Raw genomic sequence first — 19,665 nt, 5'->3', positions numbered from 1 at the left:
ACCAAGAGATCTTTTCAGTCATTTTAGCCCAGACCTAAACTGAATCATCTTTAAAGCTGAGCACCTGAACATTACCGGGGTGGCCTTCATTTTAGGCCCGGGCAAGGAAGTGTGCGAGGTTGCTGGAGCAGGGCGCAGTCACTCCGCGCCATCACTCAGTGTTGGCTGCCAGACGCCATGGTGTTCTGTGGGGTTTCTTGTCTCTTATGAGGCAGTGCTTACCTTCTAAATAGTACTGCCACCTGATTATATCTATCTGTTTAAGCAAGCTGACCCCTCATTTATGGTTCTGTGTATTGATGCTTAGTGAGTACTTGGGACTTGGGATAGTACTTGGGACTATTTGCATTTTGGAAAGGAAACCAGAATCACAAGTGTTTACAATGTATGCTTTTATTTTTTTTTAAAAGATTTTATTTATTTATTTGACAGAGAGAGATCACAAGTAGGCAGAGTGGCAGGCAGTGGGAGCGGGAGAAGCAGACTCCCCGCTGAGCAGGGAGCCTGATCAGGGCGGGGCTCTATCCCAGGACCCCTGGATCATGACCCGAGCTGAAGGCAGACACTTAACTGACTGAGCCTCCCAGGCGCCCTACCATGCATGTTTTTAAACCGATCTCACAAGGAATGTGCCTGAAGGCTCAAATGTCCTTGAGGAGGAGCAGTAGTGTCCCACACGTTCACACTTTCCAAAACAACCTTCTGGAGTCCTGCTGATGGAGTGTTCTCCTTGCTGTTTCCTCTTTCAGTGATTTTCTGTTCTCCTTGTCTTATCCTGCTTTTCACTGAGTGACTCAGGCTCCCTTTCCCAGAAAGGGAAAAGCCATTCTTGTCTTCAGGAAACCAAAGAGTGAGTGGAAGTGGCCGCCCCAGAACCTAAAAATTCCCGTTTATTTTTCTTAGGTGACACCCCAGGCGTCTGTCAGGGAATGACAGTCCCCACAGTGGGGTCAGCCCAGGGCGCTCTGTTTTCTGTGTTTCTGTTTCGTCCCTTACCCCTGGGTTGTGCAGATTACCCATCTTTGGCATCGAGCCTGGCTCCTAGATTCTAAAATCCCCCCTCTCCTATCAGAAATTACTCTCACATTCTATTAAGTTCTCCTGCTTTGTGTTTCTGAATGTGAACATTTAATATTATCAGCTTATTAGTTCTTATATTATTTTAGGTTCCGAATGAAAGACTAAGTGACCTTGGGTGATAACATTCTACTAAACCTACGGTCCACTTAAGAGACTGTAAGGTGGGGCGCCTCGGTGGCTCCGATGGTTAAGCCAGGTCTGCCTTCAGCTCAGGTCATGATCGAGTCCCGCATCGGGCTCCCTGCTAGGCGGGGAGCCTGCTTCTCCCTCTGCCTCTGCCTCTCTCTCTCTCTCTCTCTCTCTCTCTCTGACTCTCATGAATAAATAAATAAAACATTAAAAAAAGAGAGACTGATGAGGCAAGAACTTTTAAAGCAATGTCTGAAAGAGAAGAATGGAACTTTTTTAATTGCCTCTCTGATTGCTATTATATTCCATATGCTGTTGAGTGCATTAACTCACAAAATCCTAGCCACAGTTTTTTGAGGTAGGTGATGGTAGTTTCATTTTAGAGACAAGGAAACCAGAGAGGTTAAGTAGCTTCCCCCAGGGCACACAGCTGGTAAGAGTCCTAGCTGGGATTTCATTCCACATCTGGCGAGTTGGAAGTGTTTTCTCAATAGCATCATTGCTATATATTGAGGAATGTGCCAGGCCAGAAAATACGACAGAGCGAAGCTCCAGTAGTGAAAATATGCTGGGGATGGTGTGAGAATGGACCGAATCACTATCTCAGGCATAAACACCATTTCGTATGAAAGAGACAAATATATGATAGAAGAGACTCAAAAACCAATGGGGAAGAGATGGATTTTTCAATAAATTCGGTTGGCACAGCTCAAAAGCAATTTGGAAAGCAGTTTAAATCTTTCCATTGCACACTAAAATGAATCGCTAGTGAATTAGAGTTAAATATAAAAACTAAAATTGACATAGATTGATTTAAGTATTTACCAAATGGCCAGAGTAGGGAGGACTTCCTAAACTCGGAAACAATAGAAAAATTACAAAAGAAATGTTGACTAGATCTGACGGGAGTTTTTAGGAAAAAAATGGTGTGTGTGAAAAAAACGAGACAAATAATAAACGAGGAAAAATATTTTCAATGAAAATGATAGATAATGCGAAATAGATGATAATGTCTTTAATATGCAAGTAATTAATAGGTAGTAACAAACAACTGAAGATCTCAACGAATGAATGAGAAAAGGGACCCAATTCACCAGAAAAACCCAAATACACATTTTTTTTTTAAACTTTGGACATTGTAATACTTAAAAATTCACAAGAAGGTGCAAAGAAATGCAGAGAGTTCCCATGCACCCTGACCTAGTCTCCCCCAACGTTAACATCTCTACAGCTAGTTTTTTAAAAAGAAAAAACTGTTGACCCAATTCTTAACAAAGAAATGCAAATTAAAACAATTAGATTTACAAAGTTTTTCTAAATTATAGTATTTAATGCCCTTAAAGATATAAGGAAAACAGAGGTTCTCTTATTTGTTAATTAGGTAATATATATATTACTATAAACATTTTTAATAATTCTACCTCTGGGAACTGATTCCAAAAAATAATGATAATGTCTCATTATTTACAAAAGACTTTTGCAAACATGTTCACCATCTTTACAAATTTGGAAACACTCTTAATTTCCAATACATAAAACGGTTACTCTGTAACACCCATATATAATAAAGTATTATCTATCAACTAAAGTTAATGTCTCGGAAAACTTAACAGCCTGGGGAAAAGTTCACAATATAATGTTAAATGAATATATCACACTATATAAAGACTATGTACAGTGTGATCCCAGTATTTCAAACTTAAATCTATGTATCTATATATAACCTATACCCATATACATACATACCATATACATATATATATGTATACACACACACAAATATTTTAATATTAAAAAATATGCCAACAAGTTAATAGGGGCCACATCTGGGTGATGAAGCTTTAAATAATGTGTATTTTATTTACATTTTTCTGTATTGTCTATTTTGAACACATACTACTTTTATCCTCAGGATACATGTTAATTTTTTTAAAAAATGATTGTGGTACAGTGTTTGGGGAAAGTACATATACACACACACACATATATATGTATATGTATATATATGAGTACATATAATTATTTTAAAGCAGAGCAAGACCATATGTATAAAAAGGATGGGAGAGAAATGTATCAAAATGCTTATAGTGGTTTTAGTGTGATAGGATTATGAGTGTTCCTCTCCTTCCCTTTTCTCTGTTTATCTTTTTTCAATGTAAAAAATAGATAAACAACCATTCAGGCCTTCTAAACTTGTGCGGAAATTGTTGAACTGAACTGACCAAGTTGATATTTAACAAGTGCAGTCCTGTGTGTGTAAGGTAGTATGCTGGGGCTTGGGGCTGCTGCAGTACCATTGAGTTTTCAGCGGGTATTAATAGGAAGTGTCTGGAGGGGTGGAACACCAGAAGGGGCTCGGGCTAGGTGTATAATTTTCCCTGTTTATCAGCCAATCCTGATCCACCAGTCTAGAAGGAGGAGAATAGAGTGCAAGAATGACTAGTAATGAATTAATGAATATAACAAGTAAATAAATCATCAGGGTCTTATATGGCCATGGCACACCAAGACCCAGGAAGATTCTATTGTTTTCGGTGAGCACTGAAGGAGCTCAGTTATTCCCTATGATGTATCCTCTTTTGAGGAGACTGGTCTTCCTCTTGAAGGTGACAACTGTGGTACTTGTTTGTACATCCTAAAGTGGTCTCTTTGTCAGGGCAGAGAAGAAGCATGCTTTTCACAAGGCTGTATGGATATTAAAATGGGTAAGACCTTTGAATGACCAGGTATCTTATTTAGGAAAAATCCAGGAAGAAGGGGTGGTCATTTAAATGTGTTCCTGAAGTAAACATTTCATAAAGGGACCACTCTGAAAATCTGCTGTGGCCCTCCTGTTATTGCATCCCCATCTTGGATATAAGTTGTTTATGAGACTGAAGAGTGTATCCTGAACTCATGAAAAAACTTCTTGAAAAGACATAACCCGCTTTTACTTTTGTTTCCCAAATTATTCTGGGACTCACTTATCAGATACACAGTGACACAAAAGCAGTTCCCTTATCAGCCCCGTGAGAACCGTGAACTGTAGGGAAGTTCGGGACAACAGTCTTCTCCTCTCATGTGAAGGAATTGAATCATCTTGTCCTGAATTTGTTCTCATTCCTCAAGGTCTAGTCGGGTGTCACCTCTTCTGTGAAGCCCTCCCTAAACCAAAGCCTGAAGTAGAATCAATCTCACCTTCCTCTTCCCTTCTGTAGTACTTTCTCTTCCACAGTCTTGGTCTCCTGTGTTGGGCGCATTCTCTGTGCCACTCATTCAGGCCAGAAACCTTGCCTTACTCATCCTTATATCTCCCCAAAGCCAGCATAGAGCAGTTGTTCAATTTGTTGAGTTGTATTGAGTTTGCACTTGCAAATTGAATAGAAAGCACATTCCCAAACAAAGTATTTCGGTGTTTCCCAGAGGGGAAGTTTAGACTCAGCGAAGTAGGGAAGGGAGGGCCATGGAAGATGAGAAAATCATGATGTGCCACGGTGTTGTTTGTAAGGAGGCTTACCAAGAGGATTGGGAGTTTCCTTCCCTCTCAGAGTCACTGTGGTTAGACAGAGACTGACAAAGAGAATTTATCTCATTCATCCATGAATAATGAATAATCTGCCACCAGGGGCACTTTTGGGCCAAAACACACTGTGTATTTGTCAAGGGATGCCTCAAAAGCAGCATGTTGGCCTCTGGGAGAGCGTGGGGGCAGAAGAAGCAATGTTGCTCTCAGTCAGCCATGCGAGGACATACACTGAGTGTAATTCTGAAGAAATTTTAGGATGAAAAGAAACATCCTGCAGTGGTAGAGAATAAGAGGATATGATTCAGAGAGTGTTGGAATTTTCCCCCTCTTAAATGGAAATGAAGACTGACCTGGACAGTCTGTTTTGGCTTTGAGATTTGTTGCATGTACCTAAACAGTGATGGTACCTATGAAGTGAGGTGCCCATTTGGGGGAGACCTTTGCTTTTCATTTTGTTTTGTGTGAGGTTGCTTCTCCTCAACTTGGGAGCTGACCTCTGCTTTGAGCTGCTTGTTTGCATGCACCTGTGACCTTGTGTATCATGCAATGAAATCAATTGTTTGCTTTGCTTCTCTTGAGACTGTTTCTAATTATATGCAATTCTGTGTTTGTGTTTGTGTTTCAAATAGGAAGACTCCAGAGATGACAGCCGAGCTCTGGTCCATCAGCTTTCCAACGAGAGTAGACTCTCCATCACAGACTCCCTTTCGGAGTTTTTTGATGCACAGGAAGTTCTGTTATCTCCAAGCTCTTCAGAAAATGAGGTTTGAGCACTGTTTTCAGTTAGGTGCCTCAAAATCTCTTTTGTTGCTTTACTCGTTCAGTAAATACCTATCTTTAGAAATGCTTAACTCAATGGCCTCTTTCTACCATTACATTCTGAGGATCTTCTTGTAACTCCTACCCCAAAAAACACAAAAAGATACAAGACCTTAGGGAAAAGGTTGCAAAAGTAGAAGGTGTTGGGTACTTCCTCATTTCTGTCACTTGATTTGTTGTACCTCTTTTCAATTACTTGTTAATCATTTTAACTATTAACTAACCATTTCTACCACAGGGCCAGAAAATAGCATGTTTGTTTTTTTTAATCAGTGAATTTACCAATATTAATTTATAACATGCCATTATTATATTATTATAATTCTTATAATATAGCTATTATAATAATTCATTTATAATATATACTAATACTGTTTTATATTGATGCATAAAAATCGTACTTTCCTGAATAAGCAAGTATCATAGTTGGCATTGCTTTGTGAAAATGCGAATTGATAATTTTACCCCTTTAGTGTAGAAGTACTAATCTTATTTAATTTCCATAGTAGATTCTTTTCTTTCACAAATGGTTAAAAGACAAATTATAACTCATTCTGTGCAAACACTAACAAATTCTAAAAATGCAGTCTGAATTAATAAGAATTTCTGTAATAACTATAGTCTTGAGTTTATTTATGTTTTCTTTGGGATAACTAGTCAAGAAAGTATAAAAATTTTAATAACAGGTGTTTATCATGAACACCTTCTAGGCAGACTAGGGTATGGGCCTTTATGGAAACAACCCTATTTCTGTAGGTTTGTAATGGTGGGAATCAAGACGTTTGATGATTTGGATTAAAGGTTTGATGAAAATCTGGTTTGTTTACTCTTACTCTAATGTATGTTTTTTTCCCCATAGATTTCTGAAGATGACTCCTATGTCAGTGACATAAGTGATAACCTTTCCTTAGACAATCTCAGTAATGACTTAGATAATGAGAGACAGACCTTGGGTAAGATGTAAATTATATGATATCTGAAAGCTTGCACCTTCACAGAATACTAACAAGCATATATAGAGTATCTGCTGCAGGCATTGAACTGTAACACATACTATATAAGAGAAGACATCCTCCCTACCCTTGAGGTTTATATAATCTAGGGGGGGAGACAGCACTCACGTGTGAAAAATGTATTCATTCAAATAAATTTGTCTGCTCATGAAAACTTCTATTTTATAAAGTGAATGTATACTAATTATCATATAGATATCAAAAATTAATCCAACAGAGACCCTTGATATGCTCAAATATTCTCTCTGCAAACATATTACAATATAGGTTTTTGACTTTAGGTACCTAGTAGTTTTCATGACTTAGGAATTTTATAGGGATCATGTAATAAAAAAGTCTGGTCTAACTGGTTATTTTTATTTTTTTAAGATTTTAAAGATTTTATTTTTTTAAGATTTTATTTATTTATTTGAGAGAGAGCAAGAGAGAGGGAGAAAGAGACAGAGAGCACAAGCAGAGTGAAGGGCAGAGGGAGAAGCAGGCTCCCCACTGTGGGGCTCGATCCCAGGACTCCAGGATCATGACCTGAGCTGAAGGCAGATGCTTACCTGGCTGAGCCACCCAGGTGCCCCTCTAAGTGGTAATTTAACCTTAGATTCTTCAAGATAACACATTTAAAAGTAACCAAAAAAAAAAAAAGTAACTGCTACCTCCTAGAAGGGAGGATGGGGTTTCAAGTCCTTATTACTGGTTGATCCCAAGAGCAAAATGATGCCCAGGAAATGTTAGTTTGAACCGTGGGGTATCTGGAGTGTCTCCCCAAACAGCCCTGATTTAGGAAGTCTGTTTGGGAAGAATTAGCCCATAGGACAGTTCTCTGCATGGATTCTATACCATCAAATACTCCCAAGTCCTATACCATCAAATATTCCCAGTCCTGGTACTCAGTACGTCTTGGGTCTTGAGGTTTGTCTGTGTCACCTATTGGCTACCCAGGGCACTACTTATTTTCATATCTACCCAGAGGAGAGGGACCATGTCAGTGCTTTTTCTATTTTGGTGCTTCCCAGGTCAGTAAGTATGTGTGAAATATGAGTTGTTATCTGAATGCCAAAGAGCCCCCTCTCTGGGGACCACAAAAAAGGCAGGTAATTTTACCATTCTCTGGCAGAACATCCTTTCAGCATCAGACCCGCTAAAAGTCTGATGCTCGTTACATTCTATCTTGCTTGAAATGTTTCTGGAGAGATGAACCCTTTGGTGAAAAAGTCTGCAAACCAATGGTTCAAAGGAGAAAGCCAATAATATAGGAGCTACTTGTTTTTCTAGAAAAACAAGGAGGTGAATTGAAAGAGAAATGAAGAAACATCCCCTTGACAAACAGCACACACACTAAAATGGCACGCTGGCCATGCATGAGGAACTCAGACAAACGCCGAGGTCCTCATTCTCTTTGAGGCCTTAGCGAGGGGCCAAGGGGAATGCAGGGAAAGAGCGTTCGGAGGTCATAGCTGGAAACAGAGGACTTGCCCCAGAACCTAAGACCAGAGCTGTGCTGAGTTGACATCAGCCAGGAAAAACATTGAAGCTAAGGCTGGTTCTCTCTCTCTTATTCCACAGCCGTTTTGCTGGAATGCTGACCAACGCATTGTCTTGGCTTGAACAAACACTGGGCCAAACCCAGCTTTCTTTTTCAGCAGTATTTAGAAGTAAAAATAGGTGTCCTCCAGTTTGTCTCTGTTGAAGATGAGACTTCTAAACCTCAGTACTCTACTGAAACGATTGGATGTAGAAATAACGTTTGCGCATTGTGACATGCTTTTGCCTACAAAAGGAAATAGGGATTAAATCAAGTTCTTGATAATTAATGATACGAGAATTTTTCTGAGCCCATAGTAAAGGCTAGATATGTAGAGTGCTTCCTATTGATTTTTTCCTCCGCAAATCAGGAGGCAAATACTAGGATCTGTCACTGTAATGGGTGCTATGGGAGGTTCAGGGCTTAGGAATATAGATTCATGACCAGGTTTCCTTGGTTAACCTCAGCTCTGCCATTTACTGGTACTGTGTTCTAGGGCAAGTTACTTAAGAGATGATATATGTAAAGTATATGTAAGAATATATAAGGTAATATGTAAAATTCTTGAAGACCTGCTGCTCCAGAGCAAAAACTAGATAGATACTGGTCATTATTTGATAGTAGTCATCATATACTGTTGTTTCAAAATCTAGATTAGTGTAATCAGAGAAAATATTTTGAGATTACATAGAGAACTGTTTTTAAAAACTACTTTCATTTGCAGCTCTTAGGTTGGGTAAATCAGATTTTTGCTCATGTCAAACAATTAAAATAAATTCAACAATTAATTGGATGCTTGGGTTAACGTTAAGACTGCAGATGTGACCCCAGTTTCATACTTTTCTGTTTATTAAAGCAGCCTCTTTATTCAGAGCGATTGGCTTTACAATGAGTAAATGTTAAATATTTCTTTTCAGTAGATAAATATATGCAAATAAAATGCCCCTTTCTCATATGTTGGTGAGATTTCGTTTGAAAATAGGCTCAGTTGGGATGGGAAAAGAATGTCATAGCCTGAGCCAATGGAAGTGTCACAAAGGAAAAGACTGGTGGATGTAAATGTTTTATTCATCAATGAACCACATGGACCAAATTTGAAGATAAATGCCAAATAGCGATTTGATTGTAAAATGAATATGAAAACAAAAACAAAAAATACATCTTAGTATATAAATAGGAAAGCAGACAATTCAGAAAAGAAGTGTTTATGAAAGCATTCCAAATCACACTAGGAATTTTTTTATTAAAGGTTTTATTTATTTATTTCACAGAGGGAGATACGGTGAGAGAGGAAACACAAGCAGGGGGAGTGAGAGAGGGAGAAGCAGGCTCCTCACTGAGCAGGGAGCCCAGTGTGGGGTTCGATCCCAGGACCCTGGGATCGTGACCTGAGCCAAAGGCAGATGCCTAACAACTGAGCCACCCAGGTGCCCCTAGGAATTTTTTTAATGGACGTTAAAACAAAGAAATAATACTGTCCACCCAACAATTTGCCAAAAATTGAAAACGAATGATGATAAGCCCAGAAAGATCTCAAGAGGTGAACACACATATGCTGCTGATAAATAGGAAATTGATATAGCATTTTTGAGGAGCCATCTGATCATATGACTCAAATGTCTAAAAATGTTTATAGTCTTTGACATAGTAATTCCATGTCTGTATATCCTAAGCAAATACTCAGAGATATAATCAAATCTTAAGAATTTAAATATTCAGTACTTGGTTTTTTTTTTTTTTTTTTTTTTGCATCATAGCAAAACATAGAAACAAATCTAAAAGTCCAACAATAGAGGAATGATTTAGTAGATTACAGCATATCTATAGCATGGAATTTTTTTACAGTCATTATAAATGATGTTTTAGAAGAATATTGAATGGCATGGAAAAATAGTTAAGGGAATAAGCAGAACATAAAACTAGATGAGCTATATGAGCTCTCTGGATGGAGAAAATACTACATGAAAATACTCAAGAATACAAACAGCTACTATTTGTGGGTAGTGGGATAAGGAAGACTTTTATTTCCCTTTCCATTTTTCTGTAATAAACATAATTGTTTTTAACAGAATTTGAAGTGATTTTTAAAAAGGGCTTAAAAGTTTTTAATCAGGGGTGCCTAGGTGGCCCAGTTGGTTAAGTGACTGCCTTCTCCTCAGGTCATGATCCCAGTGTCCTGGGATCAAGTCCTGCTTTGGGCTCCCTGCTCAGCAGGGAGCTACTTCTCCCTCTGTTGCTCCCCCTGCTTGTGTGCTTGCTCCCTTTGTCTCTCTGTCAAATAAGTAAATAGAATCTTAAAAAAAAAAGATGGTCTTTAAAAAAAAGTTTTTAATCAGAGCTTGAAGTGCTTTTTAAAAAATCTAAAGAGTTTAGGGGCGTCTGGGTGGCTCAGACTGTTAAGCCTCTGGCTCTTGATTTCCGCTCAGGTCTTGATCTCTGGGTCAGGAATTAGAGACCCACGTTGGGCTCCACACTGGGCATGGAGCCTAATCAAAAAAAAATTTTTTTAAATAAATAAAAATCTAAAGAGTTTAAAGGTATAAACAGTAACTGCTACAAGCATAGAAATCCAGTTTCCAGCTCTATCCTAAGTGTATTTAAGCTATGAGGCACTAGCTTCTGAGTAGGAACTTGAAGACCTCCCTGTGAGTAAAGCCCACGAGTTTTAGCACGTGTAATTTTGGGTGCTCAATTGGGCTGCACGGAACTCTTTATTTTCTGACTTTCAGTCCTAGATAACTGAGACTAACAGTAGAATCGAGTACTTGCTGGGTCAGGTTTTATTTCTGTATTTTTTTAAGTAATAAAATAAAAAGTCTTCTGGAAACCACGAGGCTGATTTCCCTTTCAGGGCCTGTCCTCGAAAGTGGTGGGGAAGCCAAGTCCAAACGAAGAACTTGCTTGCCGGCCCCGTGCCCCAGCGCCAGTACCATCAGCTTGTGGAACATCCTGCGGAATAACATCGGGAAGGATCTGTCCAAAGTGGCCATGCCAGTGGAGCTGAATGAGCCCCTGAACACACTGCAGCGGCTCTGCGAGGAGCTGGAGTACAGCGAGCTTCTGGACAAGGCCGCACAGATCCCCAGCGCCTTGGAAAGAATGGTGAGGAGTTCACCTTCCAGTGGGGCGGTACTGCCCCTGCGCCCGAGCCGCCAGCAGGCCATTCCCAGGGGCCCAGCGGTGCTAAGCCGAGCAGAGCCAAGCTCTCGGCTCCGCCTTGTGTCTTCTGGATTCTTGTGCAGACACGTTCATTTCTCACCAGCGTCTAGTTCCCCTGTGCCCAGCGGTTTTCCATCATGTGTCAGAATTTGCCGTTTTGGGGGAGCTTCTCTGTGACAGTTGGTGCCTCTGGGTAGTTCTGCTCTGTGGTTTTACGCTTCCTTTTTCTCCAGAACCTTACAAGTGATTGTTCTGATACTCCTGACTGGATAGCGTGTCTTGAGGGCTGTCTGCATGTTTATTTTTTATTATCCCGGGGAGACAGAATTTAATTTCTCAGGTGGTTTTTCTTGTCCGGGTGAATTTCCCCTGAGAATGTTTTTGTTTATTTTGGGGTCCCACAAGCAACTAGATTTTTGAAAATAACGTTTGTAGTCGAGGTTTTTACATAAGAAAGATGATTGCTCCACCCCCACTCTTATTCTATAGAGTAAGTAAACAAAACAAAACAAAAACTCATCTTAGAAAAATTCACCTTCTGTTCGCTACTCAGTATTACTTCTGATCATGTGATGGGTCGTCCAGCGAAGGCGCCCCCAGGTGTTTCTCATCTTTCCCCTGTCTTGTGGGGTGGTGATAAGGGACCCTGGTGGTCAGATGACAGTCAAATTGGCCCTTTCTGTGACTAGCCGAGTGTCTCCCTCTCTTGGCTCCTTCCTATGTTACCTGCTCCACAGTAAGGCCATTGTTTGTATGGGCGGCTGGGACCTCAGTGTCTTTCCCCGAATGCAGTCTTTGTCCTGGGCATTTGCTGATGGGCTAAATTGGAGTCGGCGCAGCCCCTGGGCTTCGGGGACCTGACCCTAAGTCATCCTCTCAGTGATGGAGGACACCATTCTTTTCTAAATTCTAAGCATTCCATAGTTTTGACCCTTACTAAAACTTCATTACATTAGTAATTTGAAGATGAAGGGAAAATCTGGCTGTGGATGAGAGAGGCATCCCATGTTGTTCCACAGTCTCCGGGGACTTCTCCGTCAAAGAGACTTTTTTGATACTAATGATAATAAGAATAGGAGAGAAAAAACAAGCTCTGTGTTTTTTGGGTTTGTTTTTTTTTTATCTTCTTTGTTACTCTTTCCTAGAGAATTTCTGCTGAACAAAGGGAGGCAAATAGCTTCTAAAGCAAGTGTGGAAAGTCAACATTTGTGGACAGTTCTTTTCTTAAAAGATTGACTTTGAAGATGAAAATATTCTTCATGGTGTTTCATTCTTGTGGCGATTTAGACACCCTTAGGATGTCAGCTGATAGATTGGTGGACTTGACCTGGAGAAGGAGTTTGAGGGAAGGCTTTGCATTCCAGTACAATGCACCTGGAGGGAAAGGACAGGAAGGCATTGCCCAAGAACCATAGCTGTGGGTTGTTCACTGCCCTGCAGGTCAGCTCATGCCCCTGCATAGGATCCCTCTCAGGTTGACTCATGGTGCCTGCTCCTTCCCTCCCTTCTGCCCCCAGCATTATGGATGATACCAGATTATGTTTTATTTTAAATTGTGAAGGTGATTCAGGCTTGTTTCAGCATTCCAGAGAGGCAATGTGAGCTTACTGTTTAACAGGTAACCAACATATGGGGAAGCAAAGAAAGGAACAGACCCCAGATTTCCAGAACAAAGACAGAACTTAGCATACTGAATTGGTTTTTATAAGCGAGTGGAAAGGTGGGTCCTATTTGCAAAAGGCTTAAGAGAAGTTGTGTGACTAGTGAACATTTATGAAAGGTGCTCAGCTTTTTACCCCCCCAGTATAAGAAACCTCGTGGAATGTGCTGGGAAGGGGAGGTATTGAGATTGTTACTCACTGGTAGAAAGGGGAAGTTGCCATCACTACCTAGGTTCAATGTTCTGTACCCGCTCCCCAAAAAAGACAAGAAAAATAATGGGTCTTTTTGGTGCCCTGAAAAGGGAACTGATAAAAATGCTGAGAGCCTCACAGTGAGTGCTTATTTCATGTTTATCTGTAGTCTGTCCTTCCTTTGCCTTTTGATTTTTCATTTTCCCTCCCAGAAGAGCCAAGACTCTTTCAAAGGCACCATGCCCTGTCCTGTGGCTTGTTACAGGAAACTCAGGAAATTCCTATCAGATTTTCTTTTGTCAAAATGAGCTTGTAGGTTTCCACGGCATCCAGCTAGGAATGGGTTGCTTTTCCTGAATTTTGAGGGAAGTTTGGCTTTTTTTTTTTTTCCTTTCCTTTTTATGCTCTTCTTCTCTCTCCTTCCTGATTATCAGGGTTAGAGGTACTGGACTTAGCTTAACAGCTCGAAGAAAACAGGGTAGCTCACTTGATAAATATCATCCTCTTGAAAGCCTCTCCCAACTGGCATCAGAGCAGACGGGCCATTTGCAAATGTTTGCTTCGTTTGTCTCTGGGCCAAAATGAACTTTATTTAAACCTGCCGCTTTGAACCAAAGTTGGCTTGGTTGTCTCTAAACCAGAGACAAGTTGTTTGCTTTCCAAAATAACCCATAAAGAGAGAAATAAAGGTTTTATTTTGTTCATGTCTTCGTAAAAAAATGTCTTGGTGACAGAGAAATAATCAAGTTCTTTCCTCCCTCCTCAGGTGTACGTGGCAGCTTTTGCCGTATCGGCATATGCATCTAGCTACTTCCGAGCTGGGAGCAAGCCCTTTAATCCTCTTCTTGGAGAAACATATGAGTGTATCCGTGAGGACAAAGGCTTCCGGTTCTTTTCAGAACAGGTGGATATATACCCTTTTTGTTTGTTGCATACACCCTTTTTACCCACCCGCCCTGGAGGAGTTGCTTACACCTTCCATTACATGTGCTTTTGAAATATTTATTGTCCACCTTTTGCTGGCTTTAAAGCAGCTGAGATAATTATAGTGCTTTTACACATAAAGAGAAGGAATGATTTCCCTTGCACCGGAGCCTGACCACCCGCATGAGCATGAAGACACTAGCAGGGCGGAGCAGGCCTTTGACCGTAGGCGTCGACGGGGCCTGCTGTGTGGAGCCATAATGGGACACATTTGCAAAGGATTAAGCATTTGCCAAACTGATTTTAAAGGTTTCAAGTGTGCGCCCTTACTCATTGACCTTGTCCTTCTAGAATATGAATGCCCCCATCAAAACGGGTAGCACCAAATACAGACATTATTCTTGAGGGATCATTCATTCATGTATTTATTCATTCGATCAATAAATATTTCTTGAGCGTGTAACTCATACCCAGCATGGTTCCGGGTGCGGGGAGGCTGCGGCGGGATGGGAGCCGGGGACAGACAATGCCTGTCTTCATCTGATGTAGGGACATCCTTTATACTTATGTAGCCTGCATTCCTTGAAGTTCCATGAGCCTTTCCCACCTAAGCATTAGTCGATAATGATACTCGAGAAGAGAGAGCAGGGTCTCTGGAGCCAGCGTAAGTTCAAATCTGAGCTCTACCTCTCACCAGGTTTGTAACCCCGGGCAAGTTACTTAACCTCTCTATGCCTCAGTTTCCTCTTTAAGGTGGAAATAATGACAGTGGTACAGACCTCAGATGGCTTTGTGATGATTAAATGAGATACTCTCTACCACACACTGGGTGTGGTGTCTGGTACATGGAGGATGAAGTGTTATATGAGTGTTTGCAGTCATGATTAATGCACGACACCAGTTTGTAATAGTGGGATATTGGGAACATCCCAAGTATCTGTCAGTAAGGAATTGTTCAGCTAAGATAGGATGCACTGATACCAAAAATAAAAAAGAATCCTCTCACCCCTAGTTAAAACAACGACCCAACATGTCCACCCTCCGCATATTCTTAAATGTCAGCCTAGGAACATTAAATACATTTGCTTTGATACATTTCTCTCCTCGCAGTTCTTAGAAAACTGAGGGAAAATGGGTGGGATGCTAGCATATTATTTTCCTTCCTGTTATCTTGCTGCCCCCTTTATCAATGGATTTGCATTTTGGGGGTAGGAAAGGAAAGGCGGTGTAGCTGAGAGACTTAGGAGGATGGTGCTGGTCTTCACTGTCAAGGACAAGCAGCGTTCTCTGAGACTCAAAGGGAAAGGAATATATAATAATCCCAAAGCACATTTTTAGTAGATTTCCATTTAGAAGCTAAAACAAATTAAATACTGATACTGAGGAAGTGAGAGTTAAGTCAGTAGTTAAAAGGAAAAGATAATTCGATTCAAATTCAACTGGGTTATTTAAATACTAAAGCTAAAATGGAATGGGAATAAATGAAAATATAATTTGGTTACCATGGCATTATATGCACTCATGTGAAAAAATTACGGCCCAAAATAGCCCAGACTCCAGCAGACAATCAGGAAAGGATGAATGGTGTAAGAAAAGAGTAGTAACGTGAGCTTGCGTGTAAAGCTGAGCTTCCATCCCGTAAGCCCCTGACAGGGCAGGGCCAAATTCAGGATCTGCTTGCACACCTCCAAAGGTGGCAGAGAGAGAAAGCAGAGCTCCTGGACACGTGTGCACAAAGACAGAAAGAGCATTATATAACTCAGTCTTTGGTTCCGTGAAATGGATCCCGAGGAAATAAGCAAGAAAGAGATCTGGTCATTGTTAGTAGTATAGGGTGTGCCGGGTGTAATGGAGACCTGCTCTCACACCCTAACCCCATCACTTCCTCTGTGTGTGGCCTTGTCTAAGCTACTTAAACTTTCTGAGCCTCAATAGTGTCTTTATCTCTAAAACAGGAATGATAATGCTTAACTCCTAGGTAGCAATAAGGCTCAAGTGAAATACTACACTAGGATATAAAATACTTGCACTGAAGACAGTAAACATTCTGCACATGGTTATTGCTCTCATCTTCAGAGGCAACTCTTAAAATTCTTTTTACTATGCAGTGTTAAGAATAGTAAATAAGATATATCTATTCTACTAATTCAAGTGGTTTGAAGGGCAGACTGTGCCTGGTGAGTCTCTGACGGAAAGCCAGCCATGTGGTACCCACCAGTCCTGATCGTGATGGAGCCACTTCATCTGCCTGGAATTTAGCCTTACGGCCTCAGATGTTGGTTCTTTGACTACACCCAAGAATGGATGAGTCTCCCAAGGACAGAGTCACCCTAGCTAAGCCGTTAAGAAACTGACATATAAACTAGGATGCTATTCTACGCATTTATTATAAAAAATAGACCTGTCCTGGGGACCAGAAGGCCTTGATCACATGGCCAGGCATCCTTTCTCCATAAAAAGATTACTTGGGAAACCAGAATTTCATTACCAGGTGAGTGTAGAATGAGAAGGAGAGGTGACTGTTGAATTCGAGGTGCTCAGCTGCCCACTGCCCCAGGAGTGGAAGGGGTTTGGGCAGGGCTCTCCCTTTCCTGGCCACCAGGAGACACATGAGCTCAGCCTCCTGCCCTCCCTCTCCCAGCCTTGTTTATGCTGACCCGCTGACTCATGGCGCATGAAAACCTTCTAATTTCACACACTGACAGAGCGCGCCGGGCTGTTTAGGATGTTGCATGCTGGTACCTGCCAGTGTGGCTCTTTCTGCTTCTGGCCCAGGAGACGTTCTACTTTATGGAGCAGCATGACTCTACCAGCATGCATTATGTGCAGGTGATACACTTCAGCTTTCAGAGTTTGAGGCTGGCTTTGCTTTCTTGTACCTTTCTGCAGTGAGTTGAGTTTACTGAATGACTAATGTAATAAGCTGGGTAGGACTCCCAAATTAGTATTTTTGGGTGGGATTTTACTCTAACATGAGCTCCATGTTGATGGAACTCATATATCCAAGTGAAAGGACCTGGAAGGAAACTACGGTAACTCGACTCTTCTATGGAGTTTTTGAGATTTGAAAATCTACATCTATCCTTTACTCCAAGGCTCTGGATGTTGTTTTGTGGTTTGGGTGGGGATGTGGTTGCTCGAAGTGGTCAGTGGCCAAAGACATTGAAGTAATTGCTTCTTCACAGGGTTTGGCTTCATCACAGCTTCGCTCCTCGGTATTGTCTCTCACCTAAAATGCACCATCAAAATGACTCATGCGGTCAGAGACCAGCGAAGGCATTTGCTGTTCACATTTTCCTCACAACAATAACTGTTAGGTTTACAGAGTCCTTTGTGCTTTTCGAACTTGCTCAGGATCTTATTTTTACCTTCAAAATACCGCTGTGTGGCAGGTGAGGTGAGGATCAGTTAGAGAGGCAGGGTAACTGAGGCCTAGAGCATTAGCCTTTCTCAGTGCCCACTGTTTGACTCCAGTGGTCTCCCTCACCTTTCTTGGGGTCTCTTGTAGGTGTAGTTACGGTGCTCAGAGCTGCCAGGGTCATTGGCTGCCAATGGGAAAATAGTGTTATGTATGCTGATCAGACGATGGGACTTGGCCTGCCATTGTCACTTAGACCAAACTCGGGTAGGACTTTGTTCCCAGCTCCCATTGTTGTCTGGGGCGTGGCCTTTGTGAATAAGCAACATTCAGGAGTAAATCATAAACATTCCTCTCCTGTGTTCTACCCCCTGGCTCTTCCACCTTCTCCAGGGAGGAGTTTGCTTTGTGCCAAGAACTGTGATTCAGCCTTGGCTGTCTAAATAAGCTCAGAAAAAGGGGAATTCAGAAAGGACTTCCTTTTTCTCCTCGGGGACTGGGTGTCCTGCTGACAGGTTCTTCCTTACTTGGTTCTCCTGCCCCCTGGCAGGCAGCTGACCAACTGGTTTGGAGCTTCATTGGAGACTGGGTGGTTCAGAAAACTGATTTCAGTTAGCTTTGCTTCTCTTTTTATACCTTTGGGAAAGGTTTTATATATAAAGGCTATGCAGTTAAGCTATTACCTAGAAGAGATCATTTCCTGGTGGGGCTCTGGAACGTCAGTTGTCTGATCACTGTTGCAGTCATTCTAACCATTTATTCCCCCTGGGTCCCCCTCCCCCAGCCATGTACTGTTGAGAGTTCATGACAGAAAAGCTAAATGGAGTTATTGGAAGTTACTAACCTATAAAAGATGCAAATGAAATCTTTTTTTTCTCCTTTGCTCCCTGGCCTCAGCCCTCCTTGCTTTTCTGTTACTCATCACGAGAACTCTGAACATACATTCTTGGACAGACTTATAAATACCATACCTATCACTTCTCTCCCTGCATGCTCACTCACGATAAAACAGCTCTTTCATCTACTAGTAGACAGAGTTTGTCACTACTAATTAAAGTGGCATCTTATTTAAAGAGGTTATCAGAAGGGAAATGCAGGCTGTTCAAATAGAACTAGCAATTGATCAAATACAAGGCAGCTAAACCAGTTCTCCACTTCTGGGTCAAGTCATCACTTAATGCGTGTTTTTGTTTCTGGTTTTGGCGAGAAGCCATGGGTTTGTCAAACAAAGTGATGAACTCTGAACATGGGGGAAGAGAAAATAATTGGTGCAACTGCATTCTCCCCCAAAATCAGGCCAGCATCCTTCGCATCATCCTTAATAGCTTTTTCTTAGAATCCATATCCTATTGATCAGCAGCCAGCCATTTTTCACTGCCTCCCCCACTGGTGCTGGCCTCCAAGCCCAAGCCAACGTAATCAATGAGTAGGATCGTTGCAGTAGACTCATTAGCGGGTCTCTTGTTTCCATAACCAATTTCTCACCCAACAGCCAGAATGATTGCTTCAAAACAGGAGCAACACCTGCTCTACACCTTCCAATGATTTTCCCTGTCACTTGGAATAAAATCCAAAGTCCTGGCCATGGCCTCGCAAAGCCCCTGAGATGCTAGCCCCGGAGATCAGGCCTCTCCCACCTCTGCTCATTTAGCGTCAGCCACACTGGCCTTCTGCCTCTCTTATAATATTCGGAGCGTTGGCCAGCCCTGAGCAGTGCCTGCCTGTGTCCTCTGCCTGGGGTGCGTTTCTCCCGGTTTTCCATGCGGTGAACTTCCTTATTTCTTCTAGCCCCAGACGATCCCATTGTAGAGAGTCCTGCCCCTGCCGCCCTGCCTAGAATAGCGCTCCCACTTACCACCCCCCCGGCCTCATGCCTTGCATTCTGCTCCTTAACACCTGTCACTACCGACAGATTATGTCCTTATTTCTTTATCTATCTCGCCCACTTCTGCACCAAAATGTATTGTTTCTTCAGTGAATAGGACAGTGCTGGACACATCAGAGGCAGTCAGTAAACGATGAGCGCCATGGGATTTCTCACCTGGCTCCTGCACCTGCATGATTTCTCACCTGGCACTTGTCCTCTTTTCTATAAGCTGCCCTTCGAGGTTGGAGGCGAGTCAGGAACTAGGTAGAATCTATAGTTAGGTCCTTGGACAGCTGCAGAAGTGATGTATTTAAGGGATATTTTTCTAAATCTGAAAAAGATATACTCACACAAATACGCAAATATTAAAATGCATTCTTTCCCCACCTGCTTCTCCCCATACCATTCACGTCTTATATTAAGTACATTTAAAGCATAA

General features: G+C 41.5%; 1 protein-coding gene across 9 annotated transcripts in view; it reads left to right on the top strand.

Moving 5' to 3' along the window:
* Positions 1-19,665, top strand: part of OSBPL3 (oxysterol binding protein like 3) — a 174,078-nt gene that overhangs the window by 129,766 nt on the left and 24,647 nt on the right. For all 9 annotated transcript variants that reach the window (XM_027573545.2, XM_027573549.2, XM_027573551.2 and 6 more), the window contains 4 exons: positions 5,344-5,478; positions 6,393-6,486; positions 10,917-11,167; positions 13,844-13,981. In XM_027573545.2, the coding sequence (XP_027429346.1) occupies positions 5,344-5,478; positions 6,393-6,486; positions 10,917-11,167; positions 13,844-13,981 (618 nt within the window). The remainder of the gene's footprint in view (positions 1-5,343; positions 5,479-6,392; positions 6,487-10,916; positions 11,168-13,843; positions 13,982-19,665) is intronic.

The sequence above is a fragment of the Zalophus californianus genome, chromosome 12 (genome assembly GCF_009762305.2).
Source record: "Zalophus californianus isolate mZalCal1 chromosome 12, mZalCal1.pri.v2, whole genome shotgun sequence".
NCBI lineage: Eukaryota > Metazoa > Chordata > Mammalia > Carnivora > Otariidae > Zalophus > Zalophus californianus.
The sequence above is the reverse complement of the archived record's forward strand: the minus strand, read 5'-3'. Positions and strand labels throughout refer to the sequence as shown.